Consider the following 22,794-nt stretch of genomic DNA (forward strand, 5'->3'; position numbering starts at 1 on the left):
GAAAACATATGTGGCATAATAAAATAAAACTCATTAAGTTGAAACCTCAACCTTTCTCCCGGCCTCTGTTAAACACTTTCACGTCCTTCAGGTTGACGCCAAGACCACTTCTCATCGTCACGGCGTCGTTGGCATCGCTCTTGAATCCGCGCCGGATTGATCCGTTGGCGTGGGCTCTGCCATAGACGGCGCAGAGAGAGAGAGTCTGACATTGGCGTAATGATGGCACTTTTCTAATTAACAGCAGCAAGACTCATTAAAACAAACAGAAACGCTGTTTTAGCGGCAAAGCCGAGAAAATGTCACCTTGGCGATGACTTGCGGTACATCCTATTTACATAAGACCAACGGAGGCTGCCTGGGAGATGACATAAACATACGGCAGGCCTCATAATAACCTTGCTCGGAAGGGGTTAATCCGTTGAGACTGGAGCAGCTGGCTCCGTGGGCCACTTTAGAGAGTGTAGCACTTAGTAAAATAATAAATTACCTGTCAGACCAGTAGATGTAAGCCCCGAACACAGCCACGGAGAACAGGTCCACATTGGAGGCTGACAGTACAATCTCTCGGCCCTCCCCGGTTTCAAGGTTGATCCTTTCTATCTTGTCGGTCCGGGCGTCGCTCCAGTATAATCTATTTTCCTAGAAAGCAATTTGAAAATGAGCACCTCTCCCTTTGAGCAGCTCTATTTTATCAGCCTCCGAAGAAGAGAGAGTGAGCGGAGCATCAGGAAGTAGAATCATGTCACCCTACCTCGTAGTCAATGGTGATTCCATTCGGCCAGGCAATGCCAGAACTGACCAGGGTCACTTGGTCGGAACCGTCCAGTCGTGCACGACCTATGCAAGGATTTTCCCCCCACTCGGTCCAGAATAAGTAACTGTCGATTGGAAAAATTTGATCCGGATGACCGTTTTAACAATTTAAGAGCTTAAAGGAACAGTTCAGCCAAAACTGAAAATTCCGTCATCATGTATTCACTTTGAAGGGATAGTTCACCCAAAAATGAAAATTTGAAGTTAATTTACTCACCCTCAGACCATCCAAGGTTTAGGTAACTTTTTTTTTTTTTCCAATGGGTGCCATCATTTCACAACAAACATATGCAGACAAAACAAAATACATGCAGCTCTTGACGGTGCATTACGGTCTTAAACGAGTAGTTCACTTTAAAAAAAAAAAAATCAATGTCATTCTTTCTTCAGTCGAAAAGAAATTAAGGTTTTTGATGACCACATTCCAGGATTTTTCTCTATATATTGGACTTCAATGGGAACCAAACGGTTCAAGGTCCAAAAGACAGATTCAGTGCAAACTGTTCAAATGGCTTTAAACGATTCCAGACGATGAATAAGGGTCTTATCAAGCAAAACGATCACTCATTTAAAAAAAAAAAAAAGTTTAAGTTTTATAAGCTCAAATGCTCGCCTTGCTCTGTTCTGTGATGCACGTTCGTGACTCTCCTGTACGAACTCGTTTATCAAAATGAATGAATCTTTTTTTCGTGTCATTTGTTTCATTCAACGAATAAAATGAACAAATTGACTCGGGAAAAGATCTGTTCATTTTGATGAACGAGTTCGTACAGGAGAGTCACGAACGCGCATCACAAAAGAGCAAGGCGAGCATTTGAGCTTATAAAACTTAAACTTTGTTTTTTCTTTTTTTTTTTAAATGAGCAATCGTTTAGCTTGATAAGACCCTTATTCATTTAAAGCCCTTTGAACAGTTTGCAGTTTGCACTGAAACTGTCTTTTGGACCTTTTGGTTACCAGTAAAGTGCACAATATGAAGAAAAATCCTGGAATTTTCATCAAAAACCTTAATTTCTTTTCGACTGAAGAAAGAAAGACATGGACATCTTGGATGACATGGGGGTGAGTAAATTATCAGCAAAAGTTTTTTTTTTTTTTAAAGTGAACTACTCCTTTAAGAAGCTTAATGATCGGCCTATGCAAAAAACTGAACATTATTTACAACATTTTTACCTAAATCCACAGCCTTGGCAAACGGCCGCGAGCGTGAGCTTTCAGTCGCGTAATGACGCATGCGTGGGACTGACCTCACATGTGAGCTGTTTTTTGAGGGAGGCTGTGTTCACCAGCATACAAATGAATAAAGCTGTTTAAGAGTACCAGTCTTCACAACTTCATGATTTCAATTATCTCAATGTAACACTAGACAACAGTTTAGGCATGGCAAGCTAAAGACTATGTGCAAAAAGCTGGGGCTCAGCAATGGAGAAAAGCAGAGATCTTCAGTCAGTCAGCTGCCCCAACGATTTCTTCCAGTTGTGGCATTGCAATGTTCCATTCATGACAACAGAGGCTCTCTACTTTGTTGTCATTGCATGACACTTAGAACAAGAACACCACCTCGTTTCAAGAGACCTCTGTCTCCCCGAGGCTTGATGACGTTCCCCTGCCGCTGCTTCCTTGATCTCTCGCAGTTCTTGATCAGAGTATTCTGGTATAAACAAGTATGGTTGTGCAAAAAATTCCAGGTTGTCTAGGGTTACAGTACATCAAAATCATCAGGCATTGTGATGAACGGTACTTTCATGCAGCATTAGACGTTGGTGAACACGTGCCCTCCCTCTCAAAGTGTGAGGTCACTCCAGCGTATACGTTATTATGCGACAAGAAGCTTACGCTGCAGACTGTTGCATGCATTCAATGTGCTCAGGACTATTTGCCAAGGCTTTGGATTAAAATGTTGTAAATAATGTTCAGTTTCTGGCATAGACTGATTGTTTCACATCTCAAGACCATAATGCATCATCATGAGCCGCAGGTATTAATTTTGTTTTGCCTGCATGTGTTTTTTTTTTTTTTTTTGAATCTCACAGTAATAGCACCCATTGACTTCCATTATATGAATCACAGAGGACCACAGTTTTAGATTTCGTTTTTCATTCCAAACACATACAATTTTCCTTCAAAATTCTGAAGACTCCAAGCTTAAAAAGGGGGCAAAAGTATCATAGAGTAATCCAAGTGGTCATTAAAAGGATTTACTGAAAATATTCAGTAAAGATTTCAGAAAACATACGACAATGTGAGAGACACAATTGTTTGTCACTGAACAAATTATTTTGAATTGAATTGGTTTTAGTGAAGTGTTTGATTTTATTCTTAAAACTTCACAAATCTGTCTGATATGGTTCTCAATGATTTGGTCGTATCCGTTAGCATTGAGTATTAATGATACTTTTATGATACTGTTTGCATCCCCTCTGAATCTTGAAAGCTTCCCCATTCACTATAGAACTACATTTATGTTTAATCATTCAGCAGACCCTTTTTTTTCCAAAGGATACATGGAAAAAGTAAAAGAGCAACCAGCACAGAATTTCTACTTTTGTGCTGACAGAAAGTAAGCTGTATGGGTTTGAAACTACAAGATGGTGAGTAAAAGAAGTCAGAATTTCCATTTTTTTGGGTGAAGTACTCCTTTAAAGTGTATAAATGTTGTTACACCACCAAGGAAATGTCATTCAAAGTTTGACTCAACTGGGAAAGGAAAAGACAGCTTTTATAGCCTTAGGCTTGAATTGGAGGCTCTTTTTTGGATGTCTGGGATTTAGAAGATCCCACTCCTGATGCTGTCTGCTGTCAGCAGATATATGGTAGATGGGTTAACATGCTCATATGTCTAAAACTTGTCTTCTCAGTGTGTGATTCTGATTGTAGGGTAGGGTGTGAGGAACAAAAACAAGGCAAACAGAAAGAAAAAATAGCATGGAGACCATAGATTTCGATCCTAATTACTGAAAGAATACCATAATGGACTACAAAATGGGCCTGTGACTAAATGGAGATACATTTCTGCTCGTTTCAAATTGTTCATTTGGTTCATTAGTGATAGCCAAGACATTTTAAAGCCAATTTGTCAGCAAAACAGTCTGAGGCGGATTACAATATGTATTTGACCTTCAAAGGTCAAACATCCCCTGCATTTTCATTTCTCAAGAGCTCATTGTATTATATGGTCTAATGCACTTATATAGTTCCCTAAAATGTACTCAGTAATTTGCAAAGTCTTTCTGAAGATACAGCAGACATGGCTAAATCTGATCCATTTTCTCAAAGGCATATTACGTACCCTCTCTGTGGATGCACTGCAATGGCTCTTGGCTGATCCAGCCCATCTGATATTACAACTGACCGGTAGAGACCATTTAGACGAGCAATTTCAATGAGGTTGAGCCCGTGGTCTGTCCAGTAAAGGTTACCTGGTTAAAAAATAAATAAAAATAATAACAATATTTCACAATACTATTGTTATTGGATTCAAATTGTATTATATTATCAAATAAATACAGCTTCGGAGAGCATAAGAACATTTTTTTCCAAAAAAAATATAAACAATTGTACTAATCCTAAACTTTTGAATGGTAAAATGCAACGATTTTATCTTGAGAAGTGCTGACATGTGCCGGTATTCGGTAATGCGATAAATCGCGGTAATGAATATGCGCGACATTGTTATCGCGGGCACTTCAAAATACGGTGAAAAATAATAGATTAGAATTTAGCCTTTTAGAACGCGCATCAGCTTATTTTCCATCAACTGCGAAACACGTGCGCACTCTAATGTAAACAATCCTCACACGGAGTAGAAGCATCGCGGATGGAGGAACGCTGCCGACGATTTATTCTCCGCACAGCTGCCATCTCTCACGGATTCAGCTTGACATTGTGTCCTAACTACACGCGACGCGATAAAATTCCAGCGACAGCAAGTGTGTCTGTCCACACTAGCCACGACTCGACTGTGAGATGCCACACGTCAATCAAAAATCACAGCCATTCAGAACAGCGTGTGGGCGGAGTCTCTCTGTGAAAGCGCACTGCTGGCCCGCACTTGCATTGGAAATGGGTAAGGACATAATCAAATCAAGAAATAACATTATTAAAAATCAAAACATTAACAAAATATACGCATTGACTAATTTTGTTATGAAGTACAGTTGTATGTTTGCATAGAATTAATTTTGTACGCTATATTATATGCTTTCAAAATCTGAGGTAAAATATCCGTTATCGCTTGTGGCACAGTGACCTATTTTTAACTAAAATAAATAATGTGTTCTCATAACCAGTGTAATTTCTTCATTCTGTCAGCCGTGACAGAATTCTAAATTAGAAACTTTGCGTGTCGCCGTCGCGTCAAAAACTTTGATTAACATGGAAAAGATAGCTTTTTATCGTGTGTCGCGGTGTCGCGTGTAGTTAGGGCACGGTGTGAGACTCAAGTGTCTTTCAGACAGGACGTGGAATATGGACAAAATGACGTTTTGTCGCTTTAATCGCGTTGTATCTGAAGGGTAACATTTAAGCCAGCGCCACCCGTTCCGCGTCCTGTCTGAAAGGCGCTTTACGCAATTGACACTTTTCACACGCTTTCACGCAGAGAAAAAACGTGGAGCAAAGAGGACACTGACACTGACAGACTAGACAGATCAGTTTTCTTTTGATATGGTTACTTAAGCTCTATAGATTGTGAAAGATTGCTGCGCCTCAGTTCAATTAAACCAATCATCTGTTACTTTTTACTTAAAGAGACAGTACAACTTATCGAATGATGTCACAGAACGGTACATTTACCTCAGGAAAGCCATTTAATGACCAGCACATTAGCTAACTAGAAAACATAGCGAGAAGTATTTGGCTAAATATGTGCACTATATTACAGTACATATTTGTTAGATGTTTACTTGTCAAGACATAATTGTTTTTATAATGAAAACTGCATTATATTTAATTTGTCTCTGTATGTTTACAACATTATGTGAGATATTTGTTTTCCTGAGAAAAAATAACATGCAGACTTAAGCCTACCTAGTATTTATCCAAATGAGTCAATATTGAATTATGACTGAAATCAAATCCAAGAATTTAATTGAATAATGCAAACAGAAGCCTACCAGTCATTTTACCATGTAAACATTGTAACATGTAAAGTCAAGTATATTTATAGTGCTTTTGACAATATAGATTGCATCCAAGCAACTTCACAGTATCAATCAAAACATAATAACAATGTCCGTTTCTTAGTGGAAAAAACATTCATGTTTTGTTGTCGTTACCATATGTTTTTTTTTTTTTTTTTTTTTTTTTTTCACAATTCACAATTACACATTGTGATGCAAGTTGTTATTTTTGTTTTTTTTTGTGTTTTTTTAGAGACCCACAATCCATCTGTTTCTCTTGAGCAATTAAAATATTGTGATCATACCGTATTCTGTGATAAAGCTCAATCAATTAACCGAAACATGAAAATTTGATACCGGCACATGCCTAGTGCTGAGCAATACCATTTATAGAAAAACAATACACAGGCAGAGAGTGATAGAAAAATGGCAGCATTCCATTTTAAAAATGATGTTTGTGTCTAACCAGCAATCCAATCGACTGCGATGCCCTCCACTCTGTTGATGCCAGTGGTGATAATGTCTTCCCTCCATGTCTGATCCCTCTTGGCTCTGGAGATCCGATTTAAACCCATGTCTGTCCAGTAAATTGTATCATTGCCTATATGAAGGAAAACATTTTTTATGCACATTAGGAGCAAAGCTGGTAACATAAATAGTGTATGAATGCATCTCAGAAGCTTTAAATAAATAAACAAATAAAGCAAGCAAGCACAAGACGGATATATCCTGGAAACGTCTTATAAGGTTTATAAGAGATCCCATAGTAATTGCTAAAGCTTTTTATCAGTGGCGATAACTACAGTTGCCAACAAGCTTTTTGTAAGGGGACATTCAAAGTGACATACAAAATTTGTGTAGCCAACAAATCCAACATGATTAGTGATGACTAAAAGATTGTTTTGACAGAGGCACGCTCTATATGTAAATGGTATTTTTGCCCTACAACCGAATGCGGCAAGAGTAGTTATTTCCTTGCACCCTACTGTTATTGTTGAATTTACACGGCTAACGGATTTCTTACATGTGACAACAGCCAGCTGAAAGGCCCTCATCTGTTTTATAAACCAACAAGCTGCCTCTAATAACATGCAAATGGTATGCATGTGTAATCAGCTGTCATAGGCTGAGTCGGACTGGGGTTTTCTTCACATGAGGTGCACTGATTCCGGTGGTAGGCGAGAGTATTTGCATATAAACTTTTTGACCATCTGCCCGACTACTGAAGTCAGCAATTCCGCCATATTTCCCACCCACAAAAAAAAAAAAAAAAGAAAAAAAAAAAAAAGACCTGTCCATCTAATGACTCAAAGGAGTAGCTCACTTTTTTTAAAAAAACTTTTGCTGATTATTCACTCACGCCCATGTCATCCAAGATGTCCATGTCTTTCTTTCTTCAGTCGAAAAGAAATTAAGCATTTTTCTCCATATAATGGACTTCATTGGGAACCAAACGGTCCAAAAGTACAAACTGCAAAATGTTCAAAGGGCTTTAAACGATTCCAGACGATGAATAGGGGTCTTATCAAGCAAAACGATCGCTCATTAAATAAATAAATAACAAAGTTTAAGTTTTATAAGCTCAAATGCTCGCCTTGCTCTGTACTACGATGCACGTTCGTGACTCTCCTGTTCGGACTCTTTCATCAAAATGAACGAATCTTTTTTGTTGAATGAACCAAATGTCGCAGAACAGAGCAAGGCGAGCAGTTGAGCTTATAAAACTTAAACTTTGTTATTTTTTTTTTTTTAAATGAGTGATCGTTTCGCTTGATAAGACCCTTATTCATCGTGCAATCGTTTAAAGCCCTTTGAACAGTTTGCACTGAAACTGTCTTTTGAACCTTATACCAATTGGTTCCCACTGAAGTCCATTATATGGAGAAAAATGCTGGAATGTTTTCTTCAAAAACCTTAATTTCTTTTCGACTGAAGAAAGAATATGACATGGACATCTTGGATGACATGGGGGTGAGTAAATTATCAGCAAAAGTTTTTTTTTTTCAAAAGTGAACTACTCCTTTAATTGTAAATTAAGGTGGCAGAATAGTTGTATGAATATATCTAACAATCTATTCAGTTTAGAGCAGATACATAGGGATGAAGTATGCTTTACTAACTAAATAGGTTTACATAATTTAAATAAATTAAATTACAAAATGTACAACATACTAATTATAATAAAATAAATAATAATAATAATACAAATAAATGCATCATGTATTACAAACAAATAAATAACAATAACCTCACATCGTCTCTATAGTGTACTTATCCAATGCATCAGCTCTAAACTGAATGGCATTTTCAGCACAGTGTTTGTTAGTTGTTTGTATATGGAAGAAGGAAAGGTCAGGTCACATTTGAATGATTACAGTAGATAGTCTGTGCTAATGCATGCATACATGTTTTCATGTTTATGGAAATGTCTCATACTATTGACTGTTAGAATGATAATTTGGTGCCATCACATGTGGACTGCCCTCTTGACGCTCACTTCATTTATGCCACTTGTCACCGCAAAATGATCCACCGAAACGGACTGAATAATCTTGCATCAGACCACTGTCAAATTAACCTCATTCAGAGAATGAATAATGCATAGTATTTGCAGCTTTGTGATCTCAGCACTACTTTCATTTGATAGATTTTCTACTATACTGCTTTCTGTCCATATGGTTCTAGCTACAGCGTATGAGATATAAAAGGGAATGATTATCTGAGTTACTGTTTGCATCAACTTGTTTAACCAATCTGAGTGGTTTATCTCTTCAACATGTGATACGCAGTCTCGTGGAGTCCCTTCGGATCTGGTATAAGACTGTGTAGCTAATGCAAAAACTGTAGATCTGACAGCAAACAGCATTTTAAAAAAGTAATGCAGAGAAGGCAACACAAGCCTTATCTTTGTTGTGCACACACAGAGGATTCAGAGAGTGCTTCTAGTGAACAGAATGGAAGATAGCAAGACTGAATCATAGCGAGCGCAGTGTTTGTACCTGCATGAAAGTCCACGCCAACGGCAAACAAGGTGCCGCTGATGGGCATCAGTGTCTCTGCGTGGTCACTGGGATCCAAAGCGATTCCACGTATCCCCTCATGAAAGGAGTACATCAGAAAAGAACTCAAGCCTGCGATAGACAACAGCAAGCGAGAGATGTTAGATTGAGGTCAAATGAACGTCACACACTTTTCTTTAGATGCCTTCCACACACACGAAAAAACCAAGTAACTATAACTAACTGCATGAATTGTTGTTAAAAGTGAATAAAACACTCGTGACATCCCTGCTAAAGAAAAGGACACGTGTCACGACTGCAGCCTACCTTCACAGGAGAGACGGTCACTGCGCAGGTTGTAGCCAATGGTGCAGGCACATGTGCGTGTGTTTTCAGATGTGGGCAGACAGAGCTGAGAGCAACCACCATTATTTAACTGACAGGCATTTCTACCTGAGAGACCGCAATGAGAAGAGACAACATGGTGAGGGAATTGTCTTGAAAATAAGTCTGTGAAACTATTTGTGGAAGTGGAGACAGCTGTAGTTGTTGGGCTTCTCTAACCCTCTCTAACACGTCTACATTATTGCAAGAGAACTCTTCCAAACCGTATTGAAACATTGGTAACATTTTACAATAAGGTTCATTAGTTAACATTAGTTAATGTATTAACTAATGAACTAACCGTGAGTAATACATTTGTTACAGTATTTGTTAATCTTCATTGATGTTAGTTAATAAATATCAAGCTGTTCATTGTTTGTTCATGTTAGTTCACAGCGCATTAACTAATGTTAACAAGATTTTAATAAAGTATAAGTAAATATTGAAATGAACGTTTACAAAGATTAATAAATGCTGTATAAGTGCTGTCCATTATTAGTTCATAACTAATGTAGTTAACTAATGTTAACTAATGAACCTTATTGTAAAGTGTTACCGAAACATTTATATTTCTCAAACGCATATATTAGGTGCGGTAATATTGGGTAATATAAAAATTATATTATTTATATTGTTAAGTGAAGTTTGTATTCCAATCAACATTCAGATGATATTTATTTCTCGAATCCCTTTAATCACCCATTGGCCATACAAACAATCTTTTGACATTGTATGACCCAATTATATTGTGTGAGAAAATTATGAAAATTTTAAAGGTCCCGTTCTTCGTGATTCCATGTTTTAAACTTTTAGTAAGTGTGTAATGTTGTTGTTGTTAGAGTATAAATAATATCTGTAAAATTATAAAGCTCAAAGTTCAATGCCAAGCGAGATATTTTAACAGAAGTAGCCTACGTCGAACGGCCCGTTTGGACTACATCCCTCTATTTCCTTCTTTAATGACGTCAGTAGAACAGTTTTTTGACTAACGTCCACCCACAGGAGTGCTCCCTCAACTCCCTCAACTTGCCACTTCTTATAACTTACTGTGTTTACTCGGCTCTTACGGTTATTTTCTGAAGTAAAACTGACGCTTCATCTTTTGTGTGATGTACAATAAACTTTATTAAACTCATCAGCATATGTTTGATCATCATTTGGACCTGGTCCTGGACTTGTAGGCTATCAATAAATAATGGATACATACAAGCAGATGACAAGTACGTTATAATAACCGTAATTAAACTACTAAACTATACCTGTTCCATCTCTATACAGCACTCTGACTCTGTAGGCATTATTGTCTGACTCGAAATGAACACCTTTACTGAGAGTTTCTGATATAGAGTGCCAAGTGCAAAGTGATGATGTCACTTTGTAGGACAACTTGGAAGCTAGCGGCGCATGGGTTCCTTAGATCGAAAAGCTATGCATTTTCCCCATAGACTTTTGGAAAATCGCAAAAAATAAAATAAAAATAAGATTTGTGTTTAACAAAGAGTCTTGACCCTTACACGTTTTGTCTATCAAGATAATCTTTACAAGTTAATCCAAAATGTATACATTTGAAGCCTATATCAAGTTTTTACAAAAAACACAAGCAGACACAATAAAGTTGTAAATAAACTGTGTGTTTTAGGTCATAGATAGAAAATATTTAGAGGCTTTGTTCACCACAGACCTTATTTCAGGCGATTTAGCATAGACCCATTCAAAAATCCCATAGACTTTAAAGCGAGGGTACCGGGAGTGCTAAAATGCAATCTCACTATTATCATCATTCCGTGAGATGAAATTGTCATGTCAAAGTTAATATGTTAACTTGTTCAATTCATATCCTAAGATCATAAAATAATGTTTTTTAAACTTTTTTTTTTTTTCCTTGAGGAAATGAAATGGGGGCCCTTGGGGGAGATTAGGCCCTCCATTGACTCTGGGCACCCTGTGCTAAGCCCCCCTTTTCGGGTATTCAGAGAAATCTTTAATTTATTTTACTTTGTGCAGTCCATTAAAGCTTGCAGATTCTATATTGGCCCGCTTATGAGCCATATAAGCAAAAGACTAATTTGAGACCGTTTCTGAGGCATGTCATTTAGGCCTACTCTTTTATATTAATGCAAAATATTAACAAGTTCGGTCACATTGGTCTGGTCGTAATTTGGGATCTCTCTCCTCATTTGATGAAAGGTTTTAGTGTTGCCGTCAAGTCAAGATGACTTCACACCCTTCCTGGAAGTCTTGGTCTCGTCTTAATTGTATAACTGAAAGTGAAAGGGAGGGAAACTGCACCACTGTGTATTGGCACGCACTTTCACAGAAAGCTCAGCTTGCAGTTATACGACAGTTATAAGACAGCTCCCCATTATGCATAGAGAGGCTAATTGCTGCCGGAGAAATTTGGTGGCTGGATAGATTTACGTTTGAGCCCGTTTAATGGTCATTTCTTATTCAAGTCGACAGTTTAGTGGGATCCACAGCAATGCCGTTAATGGATTTGCCATTAGTGTGAATTATTTGCAGAATAACTCACAAAATGGAAAAACTAATATCTGAATACATCTCTGCTCAGGAAATATCTCTGATAGAAAACCCTTATTTATAGCTAGCAATTTACAAATAAATTAAACAAGACGGTATAATGCTCAAAATGTATGGTCTTCAGTACATTTGTTTTTATATGCTACTTAAAGACTCCATGAAGTTAAATAAAGCGTTCTGTGGCTTTTAGTCTATATATCTGTTCATTTTGAGGCTAATCACTGCTTGTGTATCCCTAAACATAGACTTAATTCACAGATATATGTATTTTAAATGAGCTATTTTTCTCATCCCAAGAAAACTGAGTGACTTTTTAAAAAGAAAAAAAGGGGAAAGTACTATCAAGAAGCTAAACCATGGTATGTGTTTGAAACTAAACTAAAGCCTCCAGGCTAAAAGCCACAATATATGCAAAGCACATCACCACTGGAGAGAAATGCAAAATCCATTCAGAAAATATTTTTGAGGCAACATTGACTGCATCACGGCTCACCTTTCTGACCATCTCTGTCGTAGACCTTCATGTGGACCACTCCACTGGTCTTATTGCGCAGCACCACCGGGTTACGTCCATCCCGCTTGGCGACCGTCCCCAGCTGAGCCAGATCGTCATCGGCCCACCACAGCCTACCACCTGGAAAAACAGATGAATTATTTATTTCCCAAAGTCACAGAACCAGTAGGTCTGACTGCCAATGGAGGCACATGCCATTATCATTTGTTTGTCCTTTTTATTCCACATGCATATAATCCGGTGGTGCGCTGTGCTCTTTTTCGGTGCCAAAACTATGCTACGCTACAGTGTACGGGTGGGCGAGGGACGTGGTTGGAAAGAGAGAGAGAGAAAAGTAAAGAGATAGGACTTGAGCATTATGCATATTCCCGTCCCAGTGCGAGTCAATGAGGCAGAGCTCAGGGCAGCCTGGCTACGTGCCCTGGCTGAAGACAAGGGCTCTTCATTCACAAAGCCATCAGAGTGCATCTATTCTCACAGCGGCGCTGCAGCTATACAGTAGCAAGCCCCTCGTGTTCTTTCCGCTCTGTAAGGCTGAGTGTGCCACAAAGGGACTCGGAGATTGTCCTTGGCTCCGAGCCTAGACCTTATCTGTCTGCTGCAGGAATACAGGAGAGCAGGAGACAGTCGTAGCTGTGCAACCGTAAAATCAAACACATATTTGTATGTATTTGTAAAGAAGGACTGAACTAACCGAATGACACTGAATGAAAAGGCTGGAAGTTAATCACAGTTCCCATCAAGAGACTGTTAGTATGTGATTGTTACAATAAAACTGTATTGACTTTGGATCAGATTTTAGATTTCTCCAACAAATGTTTTCGATTTTACAATAATCGTAAACAATAATTCTAGCGACTGTAATGTTTTAATGGAACCATTGTGAATTTTACAACACATTCTCATCCTTTAGGTGACGCCATATGACATTTCGTGGAAATACTACGCACATGGCACTCTTTAGCGTTATGGGTAGGTGCACGCACTGTTATGGGTAGGTTTAGGTCTGGGGTAGGGTCTGCGTCTCATATTGATGCTAAAGGATGCCAGTCACCTGTATGACACCTTGGGTTCTGCGTGTTATATTGACGCTAAAGGGTGCCATGTGCGTAGTATTTCGACGAAATGTCATATTGCGTCACCTATACGACGCCAAAGGATGAGAACGGGCTTGAATTTTAATATAAGGACATTTAAAGTTTTGGGTTGGTAAGATTTTTAAAGAAAATATCACTTTTATTTATCAAGGATGCATTAAATTGGTAAAAACTGTATAAATATTTTAATTCATCTACGTAACTTGAGAAAAAAAAATATCACAAAAAGCAAAACCGTTTTCCACATTGATAATACTAAAATAGTTTACCAAATTAGCATATTTGAATGATTTCTGAAGGATCATGTGACACTGAAAAATGGAATAATGCTAAAAATTCAGCTTTTCCATCACAGGAACACATTACATTTTAAAATCTTTTAAATTGTAATACCGTTTCTCAATATTAGTATTACATTTTAATTTTTGATCAAATAAATGCAGCTTTGAAGGGCATTAGAGGCTTCTTTAAAAAAAAAAAAATTAAAAAATCTTACCAACCCTTAAACTTGTTTACAACATTGAATTTATACATCTATACATTTCACCCTAAAATGCTGTCTTTGTAGGCAGGTTTTAGAACAGAGTTGCATGATTAAACTCTTTCATATGAAGTACAAGTACAAATATTTTTCAACAAGAAATCCATATCTCCTCCATAAACCAGAAACAAATAATAGTGTCATTCAGGCCTCAGAGTCCCCGAGCAGATATTTGCTTTTTGTAGTGAGGCCAGCTATGTATAAATGACATCCTACCCTGAGCGGCCAGTAGCGTATTTGACATTCAAGATTGCTTGCATAGGTCATCACTGCAGTCAATATTAATCTTTACCTGTCCAGGGTGAGATACATCAATGATTGCTTCTGGGTGTAATGTCCATTTAAACTGTTTGATCACAGAACAGCACAGGTCTTAAGGTGACACACAGCCCACTAAACAGCAGCTTGCACTTGCCTGAGTGGTCACATCCCATTAAAGATTCTACCAGGAGGAGATGGCAAGACTGAATCCTGTCAGGAAAATTGCTTTCATTTCTTCAGTCATCATGCTCTTCAATTACTGTTTCACGCTCTAATAACGCCTTTGATGCAAGGCGGTCATTGGATTTTTTATTTATTTATTTTTTTTTTTGCTTAATAATGATGCCGCATCTTTCAAACAGCCGGCAGTTGTATCGATCTCCTAATCATCTGTCTCTACCGAGTATATTTCCCTGCACAGCTCTAGTAATGATAAGGTCTGTCCCTCAAAACATTCTGCAGGGTGGTTGATTTTACCGTACCGGCCGGGTGGCTGAAATCGTAAACAATTTCCGTTACAGCAAGACCAAAATAAATTTACGGGTACGTCAACTGATAGCATGTTATACACGTTAACCTTGGCAAATGCCCTAATTTATGTTGCTGGGAGGGAGATAGAGCCGATAGAGACTGAAGATATTATCCCCCATCATCACACGGAAATCATACAGCCTAATGGAAAAGTTTGTTTCATTCATGTTCAAAACTTTGAACAGTCAAGCTGTAATTTTGAGGAGATCTGTGCCAGTAACCAGCCTGCAAAGCTACCCGAAAAACTATGCGCAAGTTTTAAACGCAAAGGGTGGTCACACCAAATGTTGTTAATAAAAGTTCATTTATAAATAAAATCTATTTACGGCATTGTTTTTAAATAAATAGAACTGTCTCAGTTCTGTTTCTTCATGTAATCATTGACAGACTCGATGATGGTGAGATCAGATCTCCGTGTGGAGCATGCCAGCTGTGTTCAGACTCCTTCACTGGATTACATTTACATATAGCTGTCGCTTTTATCCAAAGTGACTTTCAATTGCTATATATGTCAGAGGTCGCACGCCTCTGGGGCAACTAGGGGTTAAGTGTCTTACTCAGGGACACATTGGTGTCTCACAGTGGATTCGAACCCATGTCTAATCCACTGCGCCATCAACACCCCTTTTTTTACTTTAATTGAAAATTAATGGAAAAAGGAATGTTTGGAAATGTCAACGGATGGCAAAATGGTAAATATATAAACAACTGGCTTAAAGGAATACTCCGACTTTTGGGACTTCATCTTATTCACCATATCCCCAGAGTTAGATCCATACATACCTTTTTCATCTCTGTGCGTGCTGTAACTCTGTTTGACGCACCCACCGCTAGCCTAGCTTAGCACAAATATTAGATGTAAATGGCTACAGCTAGCATACTAATCCGAATAAGTGACAAAATAATGCCAACATTTTCCTATTTACATGTTGTGATTTGTATATCCACAGAGTGTCACAATGTCATGTGAGACAGCCATCTTTTAACCATATAAATATTGGGAACTATATTCTCAGAAGGCTGCACTTCGCCTTCTGAGAATATAGTTTCCCAATATTTATACGGTTAAAATATATATTTTTCTCATATTAACTCTTTATTTGTACACTCTGTGACTATACAAATCACAACATGTAAATAGAAAAAAATGTTGCATTATTTTGTCATTTATTGGGATTATGCTAGCTGTAGCCATTTACAACCAGTCTTAGTGCTAAGCTAGGCTAGCGGTGGGTGCGTCAGATAGAGTTACAGCACGTACAGAGATGAAAACGGTATGTATGGACTTATCTAACTCTGGGGTTAAAAAGTCATAGTGTTCCTTTAAAAGCAATTGTTTGGGTCTAAATACTAATGTGCCTAAGACTCATTTTTGACTTGTAGTGCATATGAGCTGAAGGGGAAGTAATGTATTCCAATTTTTTCCTCTTTATGCTGAATCTGACTCTTTGTTCTGTGATGACATTCTCATGCTGCATATTAATATATACCATTCTTTTAGATCTCTGTGGGTAACCTGCATGGCAATGTGGCGCATGCATTATAAAAACACAGACTGCCGGTATTTGAAAGAAAAGCAGTGTTTTGTGTGCTTAGAAGGTATAGCTGTCTTATCGTATAAGTATACGGGCAGTCCAGTGCGCTTTACTTATTACAAAGATAACATCAATCATGATTCTTTCATCTCCTCGCCTTGTTTCCTTTCGTATTCACATTGAGGTTGTGATTACTTTATATTTTACACTTATAATCAACTGCATAAGCATGCTGTACATCTGCAAGGCATTAAGAGAAGGAAATGATCGTATACCATTGCTTGACTATTTCATATTCAGCATGGAAGAGGGAAACATGGAATTCTAAGTGAAATGCCACTTATACACCAACTCAAGAGACTGCGAGATCATCCGCCCACCTGCATGCATATGTAATCGGCCCCTGGCCAGTCAGGCTCTAAGATGGTCTTTCCTTTATAGAGGTGTGATACAGCTTGAAAAATTGTAGAATTGATCCATAATACTGGTGGTATGTGGTGAATACTGTATATATATATATATATATATATATACACCACTTTGGGCTGCAAGATTTAGGGAAAATGTCATGTTGCAATAGCGATATTATTGAGGTCAATATTGCGATAGCGATTGTGATATAATAAAAAAATGGTTTCATGAGTCAACTTGCTTGGTTCTTAAAAATGAAAATGATCCTTTTTTAGTTTTATACAAAATTAAATAAAGACATCTTTGCTTTACTGCAAACATGTTATCGTCTCAATAGTACAATAGTATAAAATAAATAGAACAAGAACATTTGTATGCTCATGAAAATAAGATATTTTGAACATTCTGTCCAGATATATATATATATATATATATATATATATATATATATTTTATATATAGATTTAGGCAAGGCAAGGCAAGGCAAGTTTATTTATATAGCACATTTCATGCACAATGGCAATTCAAAGTGCTTTACATAAGAAATTAAATTAGTTTATATATTTTATAATGCAATTTCACCTCTAATCTCCAAATGAATGTAGAGACAACATAAAGTTAAATATTTACAGTATATTTTAAATATTTAAATATTTTTATAAATGAAGATCAGTATCACTGATACTAATAAGGCTATGAACAAGAAACATAACTGTCCACCAAACAGGTTTTTGCAGAAGTACTGGAAAGCATTTCCTCAATGGAACAAAGGCCTATTAATTGTAATAGATAGCGGCTACTGAATGCATCATTTTGCTGTTTTGCTGTACAGTGCTACTTCTTTGAAAGTAACCCATTAGTCTTTGTGGCAGCCTGCATTCTGCTCCCAATTTAATAATGACTCAAACTTTGTTTAATTAAAAGAGTGTCACCACTTCTTACAAATTGCATTTGTTTTTCAGCTCATCATAGCTGCTCTAAAATAGAACGTGACTATAGAGGTTTTCCAAAGATTAATACCTTTGCAGCATGCAGACAGTGTAATCAGTTAAAACTGGGGTTTAGGGAAATAAAGACATGCTAATGAATAATTAACGGGCATGCGTTTCCACCCAGGCAGAGAGTAATGTGAGAAAACATGTCAGATGACATCTAAAACAAGAGAGTGTAATACATTTAATATAAAAAAGTAAAAGCGCACAATTACAGGCTTTACTGTATTTACTGCTTTCATTTGATAGTTATGCAACTCTCTCCGCTTCTGATGCTGCCAGCAAGACTGACTTATAAACCCTAGAATTACAGCTTCTGGACAATGTTTATAGTTGTAATTTGAGTCATACATTAGGCATAAAGTGTGATTAAATTGCTTTGAATAAAATGGATATCTTCCAAGACAGGCTTGTAAGCTAAATCAAACAAACTTCTCCACTTTCGAAGATTATGTTTACACTTCTCAGGAAACCCAAATTTGATTATTTTTGACAAAATGCCTTTATTTTGACAGTACCAATCTGAAGCAAAGTAGCTGTAGACTCACAGTGTCAGACTTAATTAACGACAAAGTCTAATACATCATCATACTCTAAATAATTCGGATCAACTACTGTAAATTTTGACATAAAAAAGCCATCTGACCAATATGTAACATTACCAAGCTTTACCCAGACATTTAGGGAGGGTAAATCATGACTCATTTAAAAACTGGGCCAGCAATCTCTGTGAGCAGAACAAAAATGACTGAAAATGTAAGTTGACTGTTTATGTATAAAATAAAGAACAGAAAAATAAACATGGAATAAGGGGAATATACAATTATTATCTAGTCCAAATCCGATGCTGTGCCTTAGACAGAAAACAGAACCTTAACGGGATACTCCACTTTTTTGGAAATAGGCTCATTTTACAACTCCCCCAGACTTAAACAGTTGAGTTTCACCGTTCAGCCAATTTTATGATATTTAGAAGAATATCAGTAACCAGATACTTTAGTTTCTGGTCTCATTGACTTCCATAGTAGGAAAAAAATATATACTATGGAAGTCAATGAGACCAGAAACTGTCTGGTTACTGATTTTCTTCTAAATATCAAGAAATCGGCTGAATGGATTCGAAAACGATAAAACTCAACTGTTTAACTCTGGGGGAGTTGTAAAATGAGCCTATTTCCAAAAAAAAGAGTATCCCTTTAACAAGATCCAATGACAAAATCCAATAACCAGTTGTCCTTCAGAAAAAAACAAAAAAACAAAACAAAACTCATTGTTGCAACAGGGTGCCTTTTAAACATAATTTTATTTCTGATAAAACTGATAATTAGCAGCCAGCTGATAACCAACCAGATGGTCTGAGGGACTCACTCCATGTGAGACTAATTTAAACATTCTTTTACCACTTTTAACTTTCACTTACTTTTTCTTATATATGTGCTCTTCATGGTGTGCTGTTACCAAAGCAACAGTCTAGTAATTTCATTCAATATTCTCAAACTCAAACATTAAAGCCGCAGTCCAAAACTTTTTGGGGTTAAAACTTATTCAAATATATATATTTTTTGAGCAAGTACACAACCAGCCAACCCCCGGCTTGCTTTAGCTCGATTCAAAATGGTAAGCTTGAAAACAAGGACAAATATCGGAAGGACATTACATGTAGTCACGCGCAATGTTGATGTTGTTAACATTAACAATTTGAGAACAAAATATAATTTGCAAGGTTTGACATGATATTATACGCGAGATAGATTTTGCAATCTAGCCAAATCTAACCAACAATGGTTAGATTTAATCAGCGCAATCTATGTTTTTTTTTTTCTTTCCCTTAGATGGTCAGAACAAAAAGTGGATGTTAGTTGTTCAGATGACATTTACCGGTGAAAATTCTTATGTTGGTCATACTTCCAAAAGTAGAATCTGTGATTCTGAATGACAGTATGCACACCGGTGCGGTGACTGACATCCACACAATCTCCTAAAAATATTAATTCATCCGCGCTGTGCCGTGCCGGGGCACAACCCACGTAAAGTTGATAATTCTGTGAATACCTGCAATAGCAGATTTCGAACAGAGATGGCGCCAAATAGGAAAAACTACGGACTGCAGCTTCAATTAGAATTTTAAAAAAAAAATGTAGATAACATATCAGCCATTTGACATCAAATCCACATGTAAGCAGTCATTTTCTTAAGGTTAATGGTGGTCAACCTTTGACTTAACCTGACTAATGAAGAAGGAATTAGATGCTATATCACTTACCCATAACTGCTAGAGCCGCAGCTTTAGTTAAGTCCCTCTTCATGCTTTCAATGACCTCAAAGCCACTGCCATCCAGATTACACCTGTTGATAGTCCCATTAGCAGAACTGATCCAATACATCTTTCCAGCTGGAAAGTCAATCGAAAGTCCTGAGGGAAAACAAGAAGTCAGTAAGAAACTGTTGTTTGGAGTGCTGGTATGGAATCCCGTTCAGATCATTACTTTAAAATATACCTTATATATATTTTATTTATTTATTTATTTATTTATTTATTTATTTTTTACAGCTTGTAATACAGTTGCGACCTCTTTGAGACACACTACATCACTTGATTAAAATTAATCTCTGTCTAAAACCTGTTTCAAAAGTGGAAACTGTGAACGTTTGACAGAGTGGGAAAATTGATTGTGACAAGTGAAGGATATTTCAATTGAGTGTCAAGACAGCTTTGATTGAGAGAGGGGCTAGAGCATGATATACTCCCAACAACAACAACAGACAAGCCTTTAAACTCTCAGACATCTTTTCCAAGACTGCCTCTAAAACAAAAGGTGCACGTGATTTGATTATCAATGAATGTACAGGAACAGGGGTATAAAAAACTACAGAGGAACCCTATTTAGCTGGAGGATGGGAGCTATGTAAATATTTGTATATATGGATGGATGGAATAAAGAGACCAGAGATGTACAAACTTTGTAAATAAACCTGTTAAACCACAATTTTCTCTGAGTCCTGCCTTTGTGAGGCTGTGGAAATGAAATGTAATGTATATGAAACGTATATCTGTCACGAGTCTAAGAATGGCCAGTCAGGCTCTAAGAGGGTCTGTCCTTTATAGAGGTGTGATACAGCTTGAGAAATTGTAGAGGTAATTCGCCTTTGGCTAAGCCACTCCCTAGAATGTAGATTGACCAATCACAGCGCAGCCAGGAACGAGCTCCCACAGCCAAAGGTAAATTGAAGGTAATTAACTACATCAATTGCTTTACTGTAGGTCAAAACTATAGAGATGACTAATAATGAGAGGTCTCTTTAAAAAAATAATAGTTGTGGCCAGTTAAATTTTAGAATGAAATGGATTTCATTGCCTGTTTTAAAAAAAAAAGTTACATACATTTATATATATATATATATATATATATATATATATATATATATATATATATATATTCAGAATAAAAAGTATGATTTTGTTCTAAAAACTAAATAATTACATAAGAAATGTAATTAAGAGTACAACAAGCATTTCATTTAGAAATTTTGAAAAACAATGACTCATGTGCTTTAAACCCCTGTGAATGAACGAATTGCGAGGGAATCAAAGAGAGAAAATTGACACAGTAATATTGAAGCTTTCTCTTATAGACTGAAATCAGACATACCAACTGGTTCTCTCTGGTTTTGATGAAGGACCTTCCTGTTACTTCCATCCATATTGGCTACGTTTATTGTACTACCATCAGTCCAGTAAATTTTTCTAGACCATGAAACAAACAAAAAAAAAAGACAATTTTAGGAGAAACATTTAAAACATGTATTGTGGTTTGTATTTAAGGTTGACATTGACTTGACACATGAGGTCGACATATACATACATATATATTATTAAGAAAAAGAAGAGATAGAAAATAACATGTATTATATTGATTTATTCACACCAATTAATAAGACATTTCTGATAAATATAGGCAATAAGAGCAAACAAAAATCTTACTTAATCATACTTGCAATCTGTCCATGTGGGCTGCTTACCCTTTGGCTGGGTGAACAGTCAGACACTTTGGTTTGTCAATCCCATGGATGACTGAGGTTTTTAGAGATCCGTCTAGTCGGGCAACATTGACCTGCGTCTCCTCGTTCTCAGAGCTCAGCCAATACATGTTCCTTGAGAGCCAATCTATCGCCAGCCCACGGCAGTTTTGAATATCTGCACGTAGCAGAGATGGCCATTAACACAGCGGAGCACATTACAACAAGCCTCATCATGGGTGACTGCAGCACTTCGCATGCTATAATACATTGTTGTGTGCAAATAACTTTCAAAAGCACATGCTTGGCATGCTAATCCGTTTGAGAAGGTTTAAGATATGCACTGTGCTTGATAACAGACAGCACTTAAGAAAATCTACAACAGTCTACATTTTGCACAACTTTTGCTTTTCTTAATGCATTTCGGAGAAGCAATCCCCAGACAGCTCTCTTATCACGCAATATATTATTTATGTTCAACCACACACTCCTTCAACCTTCATTTTATTTTATTTTTTATGCAGGCTGCCTGTGAACACAGTCTTCTAGTAATTGAAAAAACAATTTAAGACTAAGCGTCAGCCAAATAAAACGGTATTCCAGCTCAAACCTACAACGTGGCAGCAGGGGGAAAGATATAACACAACTTATTAACGAGCCGCACAAAAATAAAATAACGCTCAAAGGTGATGTTTATTAGGAAAAACCTTACATAACCACGCAGAACATGAAAAAAGAAAAAAAAAAAAACATAAGTTTTGGACTTGTTTTGACTCACCTCCGGAAATGACGGTTTGAAGGCCAGTTCCGTTGATGAATGCACGCTTTATTGTTTGAGTTTTAACGTCTGCCCAATAAATCCGTTCCTCAAGAGCATCGTAATCCACCACAGTGACATCATCAATGTCGGGAACCGTCAAAGCAGTCATGACATTCATGTATGGGTTATCAATGTCCACCCCACGGATCTCAGAACGCCTCACATACAAAAGGAACTTTTTCAGTGCTGATGCCAAAACAACAACAAAAAAACAAACA

General features: G+C 37.2%; 1 protein-coding gene across 5 annotated transcripts in view; it reads right to left on the minus strand.

Annotated features, from left to right (window-relative positions):
* The window catches only part of lrp1bb (low density lipoprotein receptor-related protein 1Bb), a 345,314-nt gene that overhangs the window by 83,376 nt on the left and 239,144 nt on the right, over positions 1-22,794 (minus strand). For all 5 annotated transcript variants that reach the window (XR_016169265.1, XM_089133134.1, XM_089133135.1 and 2 more), the window contains 12 exons: positions 22,535-22,762; positions 21,760-21,934; positions 21,390-21,484; positions 20,003-20,152; positions 12,351-12,491; positions 9,263-9,388; positions 8,936-9,067; positions 6,403-6,537; positions 4,106-4,235; positions 755-881; positions 491-642; positions 52-176 (listed from right to left, as the gene is read on the minus strand). Coding sequence is in view for 4 of the 5 variants with exons in the window: in XM_089133134.1 (XP_088989260.1) it covers positions 52-176; positions 491-642; positions 755-881; positions 4,106-4,235; positions 6,403-6,537; positions 8,936-9,067; positions 9,263-9,388; positions 12,351-12,491; positions 20,003-20,152; positions 21,390-21,484; positions 21,760-21,934; positions 22,535-22,762 (1,716 nt within the window). In the remaining variant the exon portion in view is untranslated. The remainder of the gene's footprint in view (positions 1-51; positions 177-490; positions 643-754; positions 882-4,105; positions 4,236-6,402; positions 6,538-8,935; positions 9,068-9,262; positions 9,389-12,350; positions 12,492-20,002; positions 20,153-21,389; positions 21,485-21,759; positions 21,935-22,534; positions 22,763-22,794) is intronic.

Source organism: Pimephales promelas, chromosome 7, assembly GCF_988280905.1.
Source record: "Pimephales promelas chromosome 7, fPimPro1.hap1.1, whole genome shotgun sequence".
Lineage (NCBI taxonomy): Eukaryota > Metazoa > Chordata > Actinopteri > Cypriniformes > Leuciscidae > Pimephales > Pimephales promelas.